Source organism: Phymastichus coffea, unplaced genomic scaffold (assembly GCF_024137745.1).
Source record: "Phymastichus coffea isolate CEN01 unplaced genomic scaffold, Cenicafe_Pcof_1.1 PCOF00135, whole genome shotgun sequence".
Lineage (NCBI taxonomy): Eukaryota > Metazoa > Arthropoda > Insecta > Hymenoptera > Eulophidae > Phymastichus > Phymastichus coffea.
This window is the reverse complement of record NW_026706946.1, coordinates 146,849-168,287: the sequence shown is the minus strand read 5'-3', so window position 1 is coordinate 168,287 and position 21,439 is coordinate 146,849. Positions and strand designations below refer to the sequence as shown.

Here is a 21,439-nt window from a genome sequence, read left to right as displayed (position 1 = left end):
TCCTTCAATGCAGTAAGAGCTCAATCCTGTGTAATCCTGTGCATTACAAAAGAAACTGTTGTAATAAAAAAAAACTAATTTGAAATCATTCTTTTTTATTCCTACTCAACTTCGCCCCTTCAACAATTCATCTATAGCGACATTGTAGCATTATGAGCCAATTAATGTGTATTAGCACGATTTAAATTTCAAGTTGAACATAATCTTCGTTAGATGAAAATTTAATAATAATAAATACATTACTAAATTATCATTTGCCGAAATTTGTAAGCTTAATCAATGTCAAAGACATACATAAATATATAGAAAAACTACGGGAGAATATTAACCCAAACGCTACCCAGGTTAAAATCCTATCCCCTAGGGAAACGTAAAAAAAAACGTTCTCCTTCCATTAAGCAGACAAACGTCGTTTTAGCAAATATCGCATGATAAGACAGTGCAGTACGTAGGGGCGCTAAAACCGGAAGGTCGAAAGCGTCACAGACGAAATTCTCGATATTGACGGCGTAAAGCAAGTTGATTAAGTCAGAGAGGTTCCACAAGAAGCCTTAGAAGACTCAGATGGGGTAGATAAATAAATGTTCTCAGATCAGAGAAATCTGAAATTGGCCATAGTCACAGTCAACAAGATAAAAGTAGAAAAATTGGAACAGTTTGATAGACGTGGAGTAGGCTGCATCAACGCAAAGGTTTAAACAGTAGATTAACTACGAGTACACTATTTCCCTTGTATTGAGAGTTTACTATCTATTCAAGGTTAAGAAGAATAAGATGGCTAGCGGGCCTCCGATGATTTGACGCCTGCTTATAATTGACAAATCTAAAAAGGTCAGTGAGCTTTTCTACGATGAGAGAACATGCTTATGAACTGCTCTGGTATTTCTCTGACTATTCTAACGATCAAGAGTTTCTTGATTTTTATCCCCCCCCCCTTTTTCTCCACCAAAACTATATTATACTCTTACCCATGGTATCAGAAAATTGTAATATTTTATTAGTCTCAATAAAAGATATAATAAAAATAAAAAATATATAATAAAATAAATATGAATCTATATAATATAAATTTTATAAATATAATATATAAAATAAATTTATAAAATCTTATAAAATATATATTATAAAATCATATTTTGAATAAAAAATATATTTCCATAAAAAGCTTTTTCTCCGACCAATCAATCACGCACGGAAATTCGATCTTGCCATCGCGGTTTGAACAATCGACGACAAGGAAATCAATCGTGCGAAATTCCAAGTTTCAGGTGAGAGTACAAGGTAGAGAGAGTCCAATCAGGCAGTTGGCAGAAATAACAGAGCTAATCCATTCCCACACTCAATTCATACGTACATACATACATAGAGTACGTACACGTGACAGACAGAAGGACGAGAAAATCAGAGAGGCTATAGGAATAATGCAGCGGCTTGGTCAATCAAAGCGCTGTAGTTAGCTGTATATGTTTGTATTTGTTCGTTAAATCAGGTATCGATCGTACACGTTTCTCTCTGTCTCTGACAGCACGTACAGTAAGACTTTTTGCTACTCGCATTTCCGTAAAGCCAGGTAGGCAGATCGCGTGCGCGAGCTTAATAGCTTACGTATACGAAACTTCATAATTACCTGGTACAACGTTCAAGTCCCTTAAGTGCGCCTAAATATTAATAGTTACAACCGCAACTGTTTCATTGCCGGCTGCGAGAGAACCTATGTGCACGCGCGCGATTTAACCTCTGCAGAGAGCGCAGAGCGAATTTGCTTACATTGTCGCCTACCCACCTGCTATGAGTATTATACTTCTCTTCGAGAAAGCTTATATGCACGCCGCTGGCTGTACTTTGGAACGCATGTTTCGGATAGTTTTTATGATCGTCGTTAAGCTGCTGAAAATTACCTCGTTTTGGAGCTATTGCGCATGTCTTCGCATTTTATAATGCGTCTCACGGACTGAATCTTTATTGACTTTTACATCATTTTGATGGTTTTCTTTTTGCTTCAAACAATAAATTAATATCTTTGTTCATGCGAATCGTTGAATCATGGCCACTCCTTACCTATAATATGTCACTGTCAGTGTCCGTCAACAAAATTCCATAAAAGTCCATTATAGAAATTACTGTTGCTATTTATCCTTATGGACTGATGAATTATAAAAATATTGATTAATCCGATAAAAACACTAAACTCAAGATCGACCGAATTGATAACATCTTCGAATTATCGTCAACAATTGTTTAATTAACGATGCATTTCTGTCTTTAGAAACTTGTGAATGGCCATAATCAAATTTATTAATTATTTACTTGTAATGTTATTTTAGATCCACTTTGTAAAACTTAAAAATTATTTTAAACAGTAAAATTAAACGATCAAACGAACTTCCCTATAAGTGAAGTTCAATCAAAATTATATATATTCGACCTCCATCTAAACCACTACATATAAAGTCTACGTCATCTTGACGCTTGGTATTTCATAATTTAGAGTTCAGGACGGAACGACGTAAGTTGTAAGTTGTATTTGCTTATATCTGAAGCTGGAGATGTGCAGCATGTTGCATCAGAGGCTCTTGTCGCACTCCCTTCGTATCATTTAAAGACAAGGAAGGTAAAAATTTGTTAATATTTTTTTTATTGCCTCAGGTAAGTATTATTAGCTAGTAATGAAAATCCTTGGCGAGATTTACTTGAAGGGTTATCGTTGCGTCAAAGTAGCCTAATTTAGTTCGGATAAGTTCATTTTTTTCTAGTATCTCAATCGTTTGACCAGAATCGGGCCGTACTTTTTGCCCAACCAGACTACATTTAGAGATCCGATGAATTATGCGAAATTACAGATCGTACACAATGTCTTCCCTTTGAATTCCACGATCAATTTTGCGTGGGCCTATTTCTTATCCTCGATTGTTTTGACACCAATTTCTTCAGCGTCTAAAATTATGCCTAAATATCGATAGCACGCAACGGTAACAAATTAGTTTTTTCATCGTCTTCGAGGAAACCGAGTGATTCGAGTAACTTTATGGTTGTTCCTATATTTTATAGATATTTTTTGTACGTTGCTCCGAATAACGAAAATTCGTCAAGAAACACACATCAAGTCCATCCTGTGCTGTACAGCTAGTAGGTGATTAGTTTTATTAGTTTGATAAACAGATATGGGCTTATTGACAAGCCAAAAAGGAATACAGGTAAACTCATAAATTTCACCAAGAAAAAAAGAACCGTAAATATTTGCGAGAAGTCAGATGAATCAGTACGAAATAGTACGCGTCTTTCAAATACACGTTTGAAATAAGACACCTTTTCGACGTTAGTTTCATCGTGGTTCGGTTGTTTTTCATTTTGAAATATGAGGCATCATGTCTGATTTTTAAGATTGTCTTTTCGAGAACAATTTTTATTTAAACGCTCATTTCTCGATGTATAATTATCCTGTCACATTCCGTTAGAATGTTTTTCTGCATCGATTAGTTTTTCTTTTATCAGTGAGCGTTTTGATTTAAAAACACGGGTGAGCGCATCACCAACAGCTGCCATGGTGCGGTTAAAATCATTTCTATTTCAGGCTGCCACAAGTCCTATGTCTTTTCAGCAATCGTTCTCACTAAGGGTGGTGTAAACTTCGACATTCACTTTTACCGTTAGTATTTGAGTAAATACTTGTCGCGAAGTTTTACGCACTCTTCCTTTTCTAAATCTAATGTGATCCATCTGTTCCAATACGTTACCAAGTTAAAGTACCAAGTCATCTGTTTGAAATTCGCGTACGCAGGATTTTTTCATAACAAGCCTAAGTCTTTTAGATCTATACTAACAGATTGATTTGCTCCTTCGTTATGACATTATCGTTGTACTACTACCTGAGCGGATGAATGGTTTAACTTATATAACACCAGATAATATAGAGGAAGACATTGTTTTTGGAGGTGCTAAACTCACCCTGAATTTCATCGTTTTTGCCAGAGACTATATTACGGTATTGATCATGAGCATTTGGACGATGTGCATTGCATTGTGTGTTGATTTGTTCGTCAAAAAATTAATTAACATTGATTAGTTAATCCACTAACATTATCCGTGTAACAAATAGATCTACGCACAATATACTGCGCAGCATCCAAGCGCGCATAACCATATCACCACAGTAAGGCTTCACATTTAGGGGCTCAGGTTTCGTTCCTGCCTGGGATTCATCCGGGAATCATCCGTCAGTAGCTTTCTCGAGTGGTCCTTGCTATGGCATCGCATCACGGGCATTGGACTGCGTGACACGCTGCCACTTCTTGATGAACTCTCACCGGAGGAGCTGTAGTTTCTCCAGTGAGTGAGACATGCTTCTCTGGTATCGCCGTGTGTCATGGCGGTTTCATGCATTGGAACATTCTAATCTTCTCATTCACAGTAGTGATCTCGTGGTCTCGAGTGGCATCTTGGTTGGACTCTCTGACGGCCGTCACCTTGTATCTCGGTTTGGAGACTTTGTATAACTTTCGTCAAGTTCTTGACGATTTCTTCCATTTTTAATTATTCCACTGCGTTTCACGTGATGCAATGCCGGCCGCACGAAAAAACGTTATGGGGGGTCAGTGGCGCAAGCCGCTGAGGTATACCGTGCTGCGTAACAGCATCGCCAGATGCAAGAGAACGCAACTTCCGTTCTGAATTCTAAACTTTGGAACGTCAATCATAGAGATGACGTTGAATACGTACGTAATCATTGAAAACGAGGTCGAAGCCTAATTTAATAAAGACACCAAATACAAAACAAAACGTTCGCGCTAGAGCATTAAACAACCATTATAATAATCGCAAAGTCATCGTCTTTTCCGACGGAATGCAATAACACCTGTTTAATCATCGTTCCGAGACACAGACAAGTCAACTGATAATATTTATTGTGAAACGCGGAAAATTCTTTTGATCGTCAATACAGTCCGCTCGGTCAATTGACAATCATATAAAGATCTTATCACTCGCCTTGGACAGACGTCAATTAGCATAATTTCCAATGATTCGCTGACTCGCTCTCAGTTCTCCGAACTTTGTGACAACGTTTGATCGATGCCCAGAGTAAATTTATCCTCAGTTGTGCGACGACAACAATGTCGTCATAAAATTGCAGTCTCGCACGCGCTAGCCAGTCAAGCGCCTCAATCCAGACGCTTTTTACTTCCTTTTTCTTCCGTTTCTCTCCATCTTTCGCACGACCAATTTCCTTGTCTTATCGTGGCTCTTCATTATCGGCTAAGATTACGAGTATTTGTGCACTCTGATAAGACAAAGTCAATGATCTCCGTGTAAAGGAAGCTGCTCTCTGACGGAAATCACTTTCTTTAGTATTACCAAAAAGTGAGAAGAAAAGATCGGGTAATTATTTTCTCTGATTTTTCTTGTATGATTTTGGCGTCGGTGCCTAGTAGTTTACTTGCAAAATAGCTGAGTAATTGGAGCTATTAGTTCGCTTAAAGATTCATTTCGAATAAGTATTGTTGAAAAGATGACTAACTTTATTCAATTTCACCGTTCGATTGTTGAATGGATAATACTGTGGCAAGTATTTAATGTGACATTAATAATGCATCTGATGTTTCTCGTCACTCAGTATGAAAATCAAATGTGAGTCTCACGCTAAACAACTTACGAGCTATTTAATCATTTGATAAATGGCGACATCGATGGGTCTCGAATGGGACTCGTCACAAAGAAGAAAAAAAGTGGACGGAAATGCGTCAATTAAATTGTAAATCAATACTCGATCTTATCGTTGGCCCAGATCTTATGTCAACGCATTTGATCGTTGCAGATTGAGCGATATCGTTTAGCGTGTATTGTGCATCGAGCGCGCGCAACGGCCTGAAAAATGGAAAAATGCAATGGACGCACGGAGGGTCTCTCTCGCTCTTCATCTCTTTCTTGATCATGCAAATGACTATTTCAGCGAGAGCGAAGCTGGCGACGCGTTGATCGTCGGATTTATATGCTAATAGGGTCCGCAGCTCGAACGTTAGACGGGCCATGTATGTTTGTACAAAGATGCCAGAAATTCCAGCCTGCCCGAATATTTTGCTCTCCCTCTGACTTTAACCTCTTCCATTATCGATGCCTCTTCCGCTAGCGAGTACTACTATTATATTAGGTGGCTACAGTCCATTTTCATGCATACTTTATGCCGTGGACATTATCATTTGCATATTTATAGGGATACTTATTGAACACTTGCCACGGCAGCAGGTTTTTATGTTAAACGTAGCTACTCGAATCGTTCGTTCTTTCTTCTTTCTTACCTCATGCTTCCGTCCATGTAGAGCCGTGTAGGAGGGAGGATGTTTTACAAGTAAATCGATGCAAGTACACATCTTGGAAATTTTTCAAGAAAGTGCCCACGTAAATTATGTTACGCAATAACTATGGATTACGATTGGATCAAGCAGGTATTACTTGTCGAATGTATATGTGCGATAAGGAACAAAACAATAATATATTAAATTCCTTAGATAGAAGCTGATATAGGTTTTTCCGAGCTTTATATAGTGTTCACGCCAAGCAGCTCAAGTTCAGTGCAATTGAACAAATAAGCAACGAAACTTATTGCGACGATGTCTCGAGTCTTCCTCGCGTTTGTAGCGCTGTGCGTATTCGCGTGCCACGGTGCACGTTTGAAAATTGTCAACGGTCAACTGGCTGATATCAAGGATTTCCCATACATGGTAAAGAATCATACATGAGATAAAAAAGACAAAACCGAATATTCGTGTACGAGTTTATAGGTTTCGCTACAATATAACGGGACTTTCTTCGGCCATGACTACGATCATTTCTGTTGTGGTAGTATTATCAGCAATGAATGGATCATAACTTCTGCTCAATGTGCCAATGCGTAAATCGAAAACTAACAAAACAAAAGAAGAAGAAAAAGTAGAAAAGTCTTATTATACTGAATCTTTGCTAAAACTTTCAGGTTTGATACCGAAAAGTTTCATGTGAGAGCCGGCTCATCCAAATACTACGAGGATGGAGTAGTATACAAGGTAGCCAAAACATTTCTACATCCCAAGTTTAATCAGCTTAGCTATGATTATGATGTCGGCTTGCTTAAGGTGAGTTCAACTGTTAAACTTGCTCTACATTTACAAATCACAAGTATTTGGGTTAATTTTTTTTTCCTTGAATATTCAGCTGATCGAAAAGATCAAATTTACTAGGAACGTCGAAGCTATTAATTTACCAAAGACAAGTTTATCCATTGGTTCGAATGCGAAATTATCTATTGCGGGATGGGGTGCAACGCAAGTGTGTATTACTATATATACACTTGCATAATTGTACAGACATTAAAAATAGTAAAATTCTCAGTTACTTGGGCCGATATCCGACCTTCTTCATGGAAGTCAAATTGAAAAGATAAGTCGTGAGAGATGCAAGTATGCCTATGGATCTAACAGACTCACTGATAATATGTTTTGCGCGTTCACTGAAGGATTTGGACCATGTGTAGGTGATTCTGGGTCTGGGGCCATTCTGGATGATCAGATAATAGGTAAATATGATAATTTCTTGCAAGTATGTTTAGACTTTTGACTGTAATTATTTGTCGTAATTATCTTGTATATAAGGTGCGCGTGCGTGTGCATCATTTTTTAATATAATCTTATTTTAATATAATCTTAACGATTAAAGCGAATCGATTTCAAAACAAATGAAACATAACTCTGTTTGGATTGTATAAAGGAAAGTATTTCATTTACTTATGCATATATTTATTACATGCATGTCTAAAAGGCTTAGTTAAAATCAATCGGAAGTAGAAATCATTTCCGTTTTTTAAAAGCAATGTGTTTATGAGCAACAATAGTTTTATGCATCGAAATTCTATCTTGAATCCAATCCCATTTGGTCGAATAAAATTAAATAATACAGCTTCGCTAGTACAAGTCAATAGGCTAAAACAAGTTTTCATAGTAGTTTTTAAACTAAAGGACTACAGTGATTAATGAAAAAATTTGAATTGAACAAGAACCTTGTTGCTAAATGAAGTAATAATGTAATTAAATAGGTGTGACGTCGTGGACTTACGGCTGCGCATACGAAAATCCAACAGTATACGCGAAGGTAAGTTCAGCGCTCGAGTGGATAATCGGAACGATGAGTCATGATAATGAAGAATCTTACCAAATGGTTTTCTAATTTCACTGTGTCGTCGCATATCGCGCGCGCACAATAGTATAAAGCGTTTTGTGCCAGGCCGTCAGATCCTCCCTCAAAATGAACAACCTAATGCGCAAGCTAATACGAGAGTGTGTGCAGGCGACAATAAAGGCACCCACGAGGGCGGCATGTGCGCGCCGCTTATTGCGACAATTTTGGCAGAAACTCGGGGAAAGAAGATATTAGCGGCGCACACATCGCCACCTCATAGTAACATTGGCACTGTATATTTTTTCTTTATTTTACTCGTCTGTAACTGATGTAGAAATTAATTGATTAAGCGTGTGCTAGAACAAATGTAAATTTAAAAGCGAGTGAGAGGGAGATTCACAAATTACTAGAGTGATGATGTCATTAGTTAAGATTATCCGTGAGACGATTTTTTTCTCACCGTATGCTTTCGACTTTAGTCCCTCTATTACGCAAGCTTGACGGACGAGCTGGATGATGCCAATGAGCGATGAGGTGAGGCTTCTTTATAATGAGATTGTCATCCCACTGGAGAAATGGAGTGCGCATCTGGAGTGTAGAAAAATAGCCGCGATTAGATGTTCTAAATGCTGTTGTATTCTTTTTATTTCCTCTCCAGTGGCTTCTCTTATTGTCCTGTTTATGTATTAACAGTCTTTCGAGATAAGTTATATACCGTCGTTGAATATTCACTGAAAATCCGAATAACAATGGCAGTAAAATATAAAAGAAGGCATAAATTTGATCATAATTGATTGTATTTACAAAAAATATTTATAAAATTAAGAAATTCCATGAAATAAATAATGAATTTTTATTACGCTTCTGTGATTATTGTAATTTTGTGCATTTAATCAGGAAAAATTAATTTCAATTAACTTTACAGCATTTTAAACTAACCACATATTTTAACATACATTTTTCAATCATGATAAAGTAACATATACAGTTTTCTCGGCAAACATTATGCTAATCATTCTACCAGTAAAATCTACTGTACGAGCATATAGTTGATAAATTCCGTACCGTTTCCATCATAAATTCACAGCCAAAGAATTTTCTAATTACGCACGATCAAATCGAATGAAACTTGACGTAGAAGTGTCTCTTGCTCCGTTGGAGAAAGTGAGGAGTAAAGCAACATTACAAATCCACGAGGACAGCTGTGCCGCGCTGATTCGAATTTTCCAGGGACGGTGAATTGGCTGTCGTAGCGTGAGCCATAACGAGCGAGGGTGAGAGAAAGCCATATTTTCTATGATAATGCGCAATTAAAATGTAAATGAGCAGTAAGCGCGGCTGTCCTAAGCAAATATATTTGTAAAAGCAAGCGCGGCTGATCGCCAGCGCAGCGTCGCGTTGTCGCGTTGGCTGCCAACTTTCCGTCTTGCTTATTACGCCGTTGTCCTTTCCTGACACATCTGCATGACCCTTTGTTCGCTCAGTCAAACGCATTTTCTTTTCACTTATCAATTTTATGGGTGTGCATTTGTCTACATAAAGCTTAATTATTTTTAATATTTGACACTCTATTGTGGCGACGGCTCGTGCATTTTCTTCTGGTGGCATTATTATGGCAATATGGACTTCAGTCGTAAAAATTGCTTGCAATCATAGGAGGCTATGAATAAGTCTACTGCTTGAAGATGTATTCATATACTCATCAGACTATGATATTTCGTGAAAGTTCACAATAAAAACTTATAAAATTCTCGAGAATCGAATGTTTAGTTTACTTACTTATTTATATATCACAAAGACGTAATTCTATTTATCATAGTGATTGTTTATCTAAAACAATTTAACTGCCTGTACGATAGCTAAGTTTCGTTATTTTCAACCAATAGCATTGAACAAGAAGGTGCATGAGGAATAATTGGACTAATGAAATACCACACGAGAGTCAGCGAAGCAAGTTGATATTGAAAGTAAACGGTATTAAATCAATGGAGTGGACACTACACTGTCCTTTTAAGAGACCTATTATATTTTTATTTCTATCATAGGATGCATTAATTATTATCTTTACTATAATCAATTTTACAAAATGAAATTTTTAATTCAGTCTATTCTGTACAATTAGCTTTACGCATATTTATAAAAAAGAAAAGGTTTAGTTATTACGACCAGCTAGGAAAAAGGCAATATTTCAAAAAAGTCTCGATATTCGCTGTATTCAATCGGAATGGAAACAGAATAAAGAGCCATTTGTAAATTGTTGATACATTCAACAATGAGCAATCTTGGTTACGTGACTGCGCCCATATTGTAATTTTGCCAAGACGTCTTGGGAGCGAGCAATGAAGCGTTTCAACTAGATCAAACGGGTTGGTCTATGGAAATCTCGCAGCCGTTTTGGCTTAATCGCGACTCGTGTTCACTTCGCAGCCTCTCACTATATATATACATATAACAACCAAGCCTTGGGCCATTCCAACACTCCTGGGACTCGGAGAGGAGTACAGGTCCAACAACTACAACTCGATGTGTATACCTTCATTTATCTTGTTCTTCTACCGTTGAGAAAGAAGCTTCTACTGTTGCTGCTGCTTCTTCTTCTTTCTTACCTTTTCATCGTTCGCTGGCACGCGCGTGAGTGAGGAAGAAACAGAGACGTGGGTTTAAACGTCCTCGTGCACGTACAAGCTACTTCGCGCTTCGCCAAAAACAAATAAACTACTAAATATACGTGTTAGGCTTTTACTTTTATTTTCATCAGTGCTGATCTCCACTAATTAGTTACACACCCATCTGCTTTTGATGCTTTTCTTTCAAGATGCCTGTTGTTTATTTAGATGTTTGCTGTTTGTTACTGTGTCGGTACTCGATTGCTTAAATAAACGTTGGATCATATTATAACAACTGGAACACAAACCAATGTGTGAAATTAACTCAGTGAACTTATCTAATTCTAAAATATAAAGTTGCAATTATTTTATTAATTGACGTAGTATATTTGCCTCCAATTTATACAATTACAGTGACATTTATAATATTTGAGTCCCAGTTTGATAGATCCTATAAATTTGATATCCTATAAAAAAATGATAAGTCGTCAATATGAAATTTGAAATATTCGTTATATAAATTTCAAAATAGAAAATTTATATTTCAGCATTCAATTAATGTATAAAAAGTTTCAAGTAGCACGCTGAGTCCTTTAAATTCGAAACCTGTCAAAGTCATTTTTGTCATTTACATTTCACGTGCACAGCATTAAGAAGTTTGTTTCCATATCTATATGTATAAGTCTATCGAATGATAATTAAAATTAATTCTTATTTGTCACATTCAAACTGAATACAGGCTAAATAATCACCAACCAACGCTAAAATACGTGCGATCAATATCTCACTTTAAACTCTTCCAACCACTTTGATATTGATATAAATATATTTCAATCAAGCTCCAGAGAGAAAAGAATAAGGGGAAAATTCTACAGGTACTCTATATTTTTTCCAATTTCACTGCGTTTACCACCCACATATCTAAACAATAATTAATATAGCGCTAGCTATATGAAAATAGGAAAGAGAGAAAAGAGAAAAGAGAGGTATTCCAACAAAAATATTTCTCTGAGCGCATAGTTATGAAAGCAGCAATTTGCACACAAATGATGGACAATCAAGCGCCATTTCTTTCATCGTTCGCGCTCGCGGCAGTGGCGTTTTTCAAACGGCGAAGTTTGCTGAATTATAACGAAAATAAATGAAAGGAAAACAAGAGAATATTGAGGCGCTTAGAAAAAAGGAACTTGGTCGGCGCTCCATTTGTCATTCCGCATGCCCTTGCCGCGAAAGAAAACACGGAGAAAGACGAAAGTATATGCTTGTTCAATAAGCCGTTGCTAGATAAGTGGCTTTTGCAATGCACGATCGCTTGTCTTTGCACAGTTGTAAGTTTAAAGAGCAATTGCAAATACGAAAGAGAAAGTATGATGAAGGAAAAGAAAAGAAAAGTATAAAAATATCTCTCACAGCGACGACGGAGTGCAAGGGAAAAAAGCCTGGCAGACATGATATTGGAGACGGGCGTGTGCGTCTAAAGGGGTGGCACAGCCCAAATAGAAAGTTGCACGCATGCAAATTCCTCGGGTGAAATGGCCAAGACGTTCGCTACTCGCTATAAGTAAATAGAAGTTTTCCGAGGTACGACTTTCGCCAATGCATCTGCGCGACTTGGCAAGCATCTGTTCGCGATATGGGATTTATCCTATCCCACCGGATACTTTCTCCGAGACTTTTATTTCTTCTCCTTTTACTGAACCAACTCGAACGCCAACTTTTTTTGCTCTTCTTTTTATCCTATGGTCAACATATCCCCCTTAATCCTCGCGTTTCACACTAAACTGACGAGTGTTACAGCCGAATTGCAAATGCTTCTAGGCGGGTGTGTGTTGCACCACTTTCCAATTCCCGGGCCTCTGTACAACGGACTGCCTATCCTAGCGATTTCAGTAATTTTCTTTCTTTAACGAGACAATTATATTTCTTCGAAGAGGAGAATGAATATAATTTTCTGTCTACTTTCCACGATGGGAAAGAATTCGTCATGATATTCGGCTTGACGTTTCATTTGACGCATTTTCTAAGCAGCGTCAAGCTTAAAAACGAAGCTTTCGCATTTATAAAACTTGATCTCTTAGTTTCCTGGAATATAAATTGTTCGTTCGAAGATTAAATGAGACTTGTCATCTTCCAACGTAAGTCAAACATTTTATTTTGAGTTTTTGCTCTTCCGAGTTATTCGAAAATTGACAAGTTCATTTTCCGGAACCCTTTAGACCCATTTATTGATTGATTTGTTTCACAAATTATCAAACGTCAACATTTCTGAAATATATATTTCACAAATCAAAAAAATTGTTGTATGTTATAGTTATATAGCCGAAAACAGAGAAATTAGTTATACTCCTGAAACAAAAATGAATCGACAAATTGCTCAATAGAATCTCGAAGTTTAAGAGTCTTTTTTGTCAACTTGATGAAACTGTCAATTTTTGCTGTATCGAACATTTGATCTTCACACAGCTAATTCAGATCTCCTAATCTACGACAGGTTCGTACACTGTGAACTTTTAGCGTAGCATATTTTGCACAATGTACACAGTCTTATCAAAACAAGTTATTTCGAACATAGAGGCAGTAGCAGCTTTCAGATTATGAGTCATTCCACGTTCAGTGATTTCTAGTTTTCGAGTATATACACGAAAGTACCAGAGAAAATCATTATGGAAGAATTGTAAATTCTCTTCAGAATTATTTGTAATATTCGGTGTTTAAAGTTCAGTTACAACAGAGTATTCAGATATAATTTTCTAAGTAGAATAATACGCGTGTGCGCGCCGGATGGAAAACTTTGCTAAAAAACTTGAATACTTTATAGCGCTTAGTTTATTTATACAATATTACATAGTCTGTTGATATTTTTTATTGTATAAGTCAGATCCAAGTGTTTCAAGTTAGATTATGAAATTAATTAGAATACACACAGTTAGATGTATTATATTTGTAAGACTCTACTTTTAATAAATAACTCTCGTACATGTTTTATTATAAAGCAATCATGTTTTCTAACATACCTCATACGTATATATTTCTCTCTTTCTTTCTTTCACATCCTCATTTCAGACCTTACATCAACTGTCTCTCTTCATACACACGTTTCGGATCATCCCTCAGTAACAAACGTCTACAATCCTACATATTTTACTAATGTTTTACAATTTTTTACGGTAGATTATTTTTAATTTCTATGTATAAAATAATTATATGCAAACTCAGTTAATAAAAGGTTAATTTTATATAGTACATAGTGTTGATGGAATAAATTCTTCCAACAAAATAATAAATCCATTTTAATTTTGACAAGATACGGGGATATATATAAATGAGGCACATGCGTACGGTAACAAATCTGAGCTGAAACTTTTTTCCTAAAGATACAACCTAGAGAAAATATCTCACCAAAAAAAAGCTTGTTTCGTTGCAAATATTGATCCTAGTCGAAAACTTATTTCCACCCCCCCCCCCCTCTGTAAAAACGTATAATTGTATTTCAAAAGAGAAAGCTCTATTATTGCCATAAATCAAAGAATCAATTCGGAAATAAGTTCATTGTCGCTAAATAATTATATACTCCATATCAAATAACTTGTGAAAAAACACTTATAGTTTCAACGGGAATAGTTAGCAATCGTATAAGGCGACAATACGCAGACAAATACAAACAAACAGACACGCACGCTCTCATATGCGTGCGCTTCAAAAACGATGTAATTCATCTACACACGTACATACAGTGTTGAATCAGGGTCGTCGTGGTCAGCAGTTCGTGCGCGTGGAAGCGATTTCATGGGCCAATTTGTTTACAACGCCACGGTAGTTTCTTTAGTAATCATAGCCGCGTGTTTATCGGCTTGTCGCTCGGCTCATTCTTCCTTCTTTTTTTTCCCCGAAGCACTCATCCGCCCGCCCGGAAACGTGCTGATAACAATTATGCGCGTGTCAGATAAAAAACAAAAATGTACTTCTGTGGGAAATAGGCCGAAAAAAGCAAACGAACGCATACCGTTGGTCGTTTGTCTTTTTCCGCTAAACCGATTCATTATGAATTTTGTCAGCTCGTGGATTTTTCCTGTCTGTGATTTTCCTTGTTTTTTATTTTTAGCTTTGCTACTTGATGAGCGATCACATCGTTTACATAACATACAAACGTGCGCGGCTGCGGTCAATTAATTAATTCGGTTTGATTATCGCGCTTTGCTTTTCGTTTACCATAGCGCGCGGCTGTTCTGTACAAACACGATCGCTTAATTAACTATGTATATGTGCGCGAATTAGAGGCGTACGCTTTCATAATTTATTAGTTTGACAAGGCGAAATGGAGTGTTGAAATTCTCTCTCTCTCTCTCTCTCTCTCTCTCTCCTCATTCCCTTTTCGAAAGTTTAAGGAACTGTGGCTATGAGTTATTTATTAGAATGGTTCTCTCAAGTAAAGACTGTATATATCATCTATTTTCAATCGTAATTAGTGAAAGATATTCATGTACACCGCTTGTCAATCTTCATTGGATACAATGAAACATTAATGAAAAAATCGACCATGCACTGTAGATGTATATATTTGCTTTCAAATATACAAAATGCTCATCATAACTGCTGTACTCAATATCCGTTCGACGTCACAAAGTCAATTTTTCTCGAATATTTAAAAATAGACACAGTAAAAAGTTTTCATTCAATTGAGTGATAAAATTTGTAACACAAAAGTATTCATTTACACGCTTAAATTTGAATTATCGAAATTAATTGAATTGAGTAATGACAACTGATTGAAATAAACAATTTATTGCTGCGCCAAGTGGTAATCGGAAAAAATAAGGAATGAAAAATTGATGACACCAAAAAAAGAAATCTCTTATTGCACGTATCTCGAAAAGAAATCAGGTAAAATATTCAGGTTTGGCCTGGCAGCTTCTTCGATTTCTGAGACATTGATAACACTCTAAAATGTAGTCCTATATTTAAAGTGAGACAAATTGAAAGCAAATGATGACTGTGATTCGATTTTGGTGTATCGACCGATACGTGGAATGCTATCGATCAACAATGAGCATTGAAAATACAAAAGGCTCATGCATGAAATTACACGAACATTCGCGATCTAACGGAAATGAAAAGCTGACAATTTGACTGATGTAATGCTCGCATTTTGATGCCAAAAATGCTCGCATATCGCAAGCACGAATGAGATTCGCGGTGGGATAACACGCCCAACGGAAGAATGGTCGCCATGCTCGCAATCGATGTCTAATGCGGGATTACGGCTGACGGGCGTAGTATATAGCGCCCGCGCGATTCACATAAATTAGGCGCTGCGACGGAATCCTGAGCACTCTGGAAATTAGCCGCGTAATCCGGGCGACAATCCTGTCGACTGGAAACGTCTTTTCTGACTCTCTTAGTCTGGAAACTTGTGATTACCCGCATCTCTCACTAGTGTAGCAAATATTTGATGGAAAAATAAAAGTGGAAAGAAGAAGGAAAAGTAGTGTTGAAAAAATACGCATGTAGATTAGATAAGGATTACAGAAGCGACGGAGGACGATCTTGTTGGGATTTGCCTGAATTAATCGACTATTGAGTCGCTTTTGGAAACTCTCCCTTGGCGATTTCATCTATATAGCTCTTGCTATGTACTTGTTAGTTGACCCAGGTGCTAGTCTAGCGACGCTGCTACTGTGGGTAGAATCGATTGAAAACCGATAGCTTTCATTGCGGATAGTAATAGCACGTTATTTTAGTGTAATTTGCGGAGAAATAACCGATTCGCGTTCGGATGATTATCAAATGCAACATTGACGAAGGCGGCATTGAAATTCCTTGAAGTAATTTCAGCACGGTAATTCGTAACGTTTTCGATAATTTAGGGTTTAGAAATCTACACTACACGTGAGAGAAGCGATGGAGTGTCGAATGCCGAATGCGCGTAATTTACGATTGCGAGTATTTGTGTTTTTGAAAAAGAGACGTAGAAGCGTCTCACCCCAAACTGAAGCGCAGGTTTATAATAAAAAAAGGAAAAGGAAAGTGTGGCATTAATTCTGAGTGTGGAGTAAGGCCTTAAATGACGTAAATGACGAAGGGCAGCAGCGCATCGGTCGTTTCGAAATCTCTACATGCTTTTCCGTAAAATAGAACTTTTACTGCTTATTAAAATAAGTAGATAGGTAATGATGAGAAATGAATAAAAAAGATGGATACAAAGTTTCTCTCACATCAATATTTCACAATACAAATGTAACTTTCTTCATTTACATATTTTTTATTTCCCATTCTAAATAATAGTATTATAACAATCACATTCGCAAGGCTTCAGGTAGATTTCAGGTCAAAATTAATTAATTAACTCTTTTAACCAAGACTCTTGTTACCTGCTGCCTAGAGAGCTTAATTTTTTTCAATGCCTTTATCTCATTTTATACGCATATGTTAATTAAGCTAGTTTTCGTGCACAAATTAACAAAAATTTTAGGATCATTCTATTTTTATCAAAATAACTGTTCGCAGAAGAATTTTCTTGAGTAATTGAAGCTCTTTAAAACTTGTTATAACATTTTTTTCATCATCTCATTTTTGACTAGTATAAGCCGTGAAATGAACCGTACTTTATAAAAATGTTTTGCTGAGATTCTAAACGTTCATATAATGACGTAGAATAAATAATTAATATGCCAAGGCCAACTTGGAAGACCTAAAATCCTTTATCCAAAAAAAAATTTCTTGAAAACTAGGTAAATTTGATTAGAATCTCATATCGATTGACATTCACTTTTGTCATTAAATTATTACAATATAAGTGACATTCAATTAGTACAATTAAAACTTACTTATGAAAAATATACTCGACCAATCCAAAAGATATTTACAATTAAACGTATCCAAAGGTATCAAGTTCTGCTCGACTCAAGCTTAGCTCGTGAATAAGAAATTTGCTTAAGAAAGAGCATAAAACGTGATCATAAGCATGCAACGTTGTTAAGAATAAAGCGATGTCACTCTCGTAAGAATTAAAGCTCTGCCGAGCCATAGTCATTTAAAATACTAAACAAAAAGAAGTTTTTCGGTGGTAGTAAGATCAGAATTACTCACGAAGGCTAAGATTGGATAGCGTAAACGCGAAAAACAGAAGCGACGCACACGGTGTCCAAAGAAACAAATGGAGAACAAAAAGAAGTTAAGTTACTTTCGTAGCTTCAAAAAAGAAAAAAAGGAAGAAAAAAGTAAACAAACAAAAAAAGTAAAGAAAGCAACGAAATGCCAAGGGTATAAAGAAACGCAAAGCAAAAATCTAATAATTTAGTCACAGAGAGATGCTCTCTCGTATCAGAGAGAAAAAGTGAGGAGGGGGGGGGCGGAGAGAGCTTGCGAGAGTAAAAACATTATTACGTTTTACGGGGTGGCCGAGCTTGTACATTTACCTCTTCCATTTATCCCTCGTTCTCGCCGAGCTTATTTTTCCCTACCTTTCTCTCGGGCTGTTCCATCTTTCTTCCTTTATATCCCACCCAAATACAACCACCTACGTGACTTCAGTCGGAGGAAATTAAACCAGCAACCGTACCGCAGTGAATCCGCCTCTTCCCTTAACGTCTCTCGCGTTCACCGACAACAGCTGACACTACATACGTTTTGTTGCGAATTTGAACGATTGCTTGTTTATGCTCTTTTATATATATAGCGCTGCTGCTGTTAGTTGGGCTATATAGGAGTTCATTTTGGACATTGTCGGCCTACATAATATGATCATGTTGCTTTTATTAAAATTTTTACTAAGCTTTGCTTTTTTACAACGACTTTTCCACGTGTCAGATAACTTTTATTCTGTTCTTCCTTGTTTTTCGACTAAATATGAAATTAATACTTCTTATTATTACTTTGACCTAATAATATCTGAGTGTTAGTTGGGTGAATTTGTAAATGTGTTTTTATAAGATTTCATGGGCATCAAAATTCGATGTACACTGATATTATTTTGTTCAGTTACATTTGTATAAGTCCATTGCTTTTATATTACAAGTTACTCAAATGATACATACCTAGGAACTATTTTTCTTCTTATACAGATCGTTTGTTTTTAAAAGTATCAAGATATGGATCATTAAATATATTGCATCACAAATTAAATTTTCAAGCAAGCGTTTTGCAATGGCAGCGAAAATAAAAAAAGAATTTATAAATAAAATGATAGATGTTGTTTTCTTAATTGTAGTTATTGTTTTTATTATTCCATTAAGAACTACGTTAACGTGGAACGCTGCCGTGGTACACTAAGTACCTCTACACATTAGTCTTTTTTGAAACAGTTTATTATTGAAACACAGTACTTTTGTTAATAATGATCGCTTTAAAAAACAACTGTTAATTTTCAAGATTAATGAAATGACGATTGAATTTGTTTACTAAAATGAAGTTATATGAGTATAAAATATAAAATTTCATCCGTTCAAATTCGATTTTTAATCATTTTATCACTAGTAATAAAATAATATGAAAAATTTGTTACTTAAAATTTTCTATATATTATGATCAATGAATTTGTAATAAAAATATTGGACTATCTAATATTGTTTATAATATAACAGTATTAATAAGATAACTTTGAGAACATGGATATTGTGACGTTAATACTATTTGTGATAATATTATAGTCCAACATTCGTTATATTTTCAAAATACTTTTGTTAAAGTAGTAGATCGAACAAATTATTATATTATAATTCAAATTTATCATAACTTATCATACATTTTAATTAAATTGACAAAAAGAGTGGAATTATCTTTACTCTCCGCGATATTCCACTGTTTTGAAATAGACAATATTTTTTCGTCAAGTAGCAAAATCAATATATAAACAAAACTCAAGTGTCTTCTTTATTCAATCCAGCAACGGCCTTTCAGGACTGCAGTGTTTCCGCAGTCTCAAGCTTAAACACTCAAGTACTTTCGCACAGTCTTTACCATTACAAAAAAAAGAAGTTTCTTTTAGCAAATTTACAACTACAATTGAAGGTAAAGTAAATCTTTTATTTTAGGTACTTTGCAAGTAGTTTTCACATCTTGCAAATCACTTCAAAAATATGAAGTAAACAAAGAAGTGAAAAATTATTATCTTAGCAATAAAAGATGAATGCAAGTCTCAATTTTTCAATCGGAAAAGAAGATTATAATTTTTGTATAAAGTAAATAAATGTACAGGGAAAGAAAAACATTAATACGTAATTAACACAATAGAAGTTATAACTTTTATTTCTCAGCCACGTAAGTCGTCGATACACTTAACATCTTCACAAATTTATAAAAATGCATAATAAGCAATCGCAAGATTCCGCTATCAACTTTTGTTTTTGTACACATTCGTAAAAATTTTCATATAAAACATCTTTCGATCTTTACAGCTTTAAAAACCCACACATTATCCAAAAATGCAATGCGTTCGAAACAAAATGAAAGTAATTTCAAAAGCATCAAATGTTTCTTTTATATTACATGAAATTCATACTTTATGTGGATAAACAATGATTGGATCGATATTTTCATTAATGTTCAGAAAAAAGTTTACGAATTACATGTATAATTATCTTACGCTGTCCACAACAGAATATATTTTGTTTGGCACATTAATGTACTCTGCCAATAAGATTAAATGCGCCAGATTTCTATATTTCCTAACACATTTTTCCGTATAACATTTTTATTCGCAATAAGTATTGCGTCTGTCAGGCTTATCAACTAAACTTATTAAAATTACTATAAATTGTACGGTACAAAAATTGTAAAAGTGTTGAAAAGCTTTCGTGTTAAGATTTCATCTTAAATAAATAATTAGACATATAATATATAATATTGATAAAAATTTCAAAGAAGAAAAGTGACATAATTTGAAGATCAATGAGTTATTTTTTCTGAAAGGACAGTAAAAAGTATTGTCAAAAAATCGAGTTATAGAAGAATACTGTTTTCGTTGCGCTAATATTTATTTAACCCTTTATTCCAAGTTTCAATGTCTTCGTAATATCTATTCATTACATGTTATTTCATTTAATTAGTGATATTTTTCGTTATCTTTTAGTTTAGTTATTGTGCTATGTTAGATCATTTCGTAAATTTGCTATTTCATTTTTCAACGTGTTAACAATTGCATCAAGATTTTTTTATTCCTTATCAATGACTGCTTACCAATTTCGATTGCCAATTTGATAAGCCAAAAAAAAAGATTTTACAATTTCCTTCTAAAAAGAAAAATTACGTATAATCCATGCGTACAATTGGCGAACCAATGGAAAAAAGAAAAATTCACTTACTCGATGGGTATCAGCACCAAGAGAATATCGATAGGATGCGTGTAAAGGAATGTGCATCAGGCCATTGATTGACAAAAACATTGTTGCTATCAGCGAGGATTTTTGATCATCTTGAGTGGATCTCGAGTATATCGCGCAAACACCTCCTTCTTGAAGACTTCAAAGTGTTTGCGATTGACGCTGTTCTGTCGCTCTCGCCATGCTGGCCGACTCTTACGCGTCTGCAAGCCCCAATGGACAGTGAACACCGGTGAGAGTACCTTGAACTTGTAACCAGCTACGTACATTTCGTACACCTGTAATTATTTCCAAACCGCGCGTAATGTAGAGAGTAAACGACGACGGCTGAAAGCCAGAATTAATTAATAATCTCTCGTGCGCAGTAATTATACA

At 35.7% G+C, this 21,439-nt stretch overlaps 2 protein-coding genes across 5 annotated transcripts in view; one reads left to right on the top strand and one right to left on the bottom strand.

The window, feature by feature from the left end:
- The window catches only part of LOC131671767 (beta-1,4-glucuronyltransferase 1), a 44,972-nt gene that overhangs the window by 2,013 nt on the left and 21,520 nt on the right, over positions 1 to 21,439 (bottom strand). For 2 of the 4 annotated variants that reach the window (XM_058948458.1, XM_058948457.1), the window contains one exon: positions 19,993 to 21,342. In XM_058948458.1, coding sequence (XP_058804441.1) covers positions 21,136 to 21,342 — 207 coding nt within the window. In that variant the 3' untranslated portion in view covers positions 19,993 to 21,135. Of the gene's footprint in view, positions 1 to 8,602; positions 8,731 to 19,992; positions 21,343 to 21,439 lie in introns of those variants that run through there. The other 2 variants (XR_009302570.1, XR_009302569.1) reach the window with 2 other exon arrangements.
- LOC131671781 (trypsin-7-like) lies at positions 6,603 to 8,190 on the top strand. The gene is made up of 5 exons (XM_058948500.1): positions 6,603 to 6,713; positions 6,774 to 6,883; positions 6,965 to 7,154; positions 7,360 to 7,543; positions 8,060 to 8,190. Exons 1-5 carry the CDS (start codon positions 6,603 to 6,605, stop codon positions 8,188 to 8,190), a joined length of 726 nt encoding a protein of 241 aa, XP_058804483.1.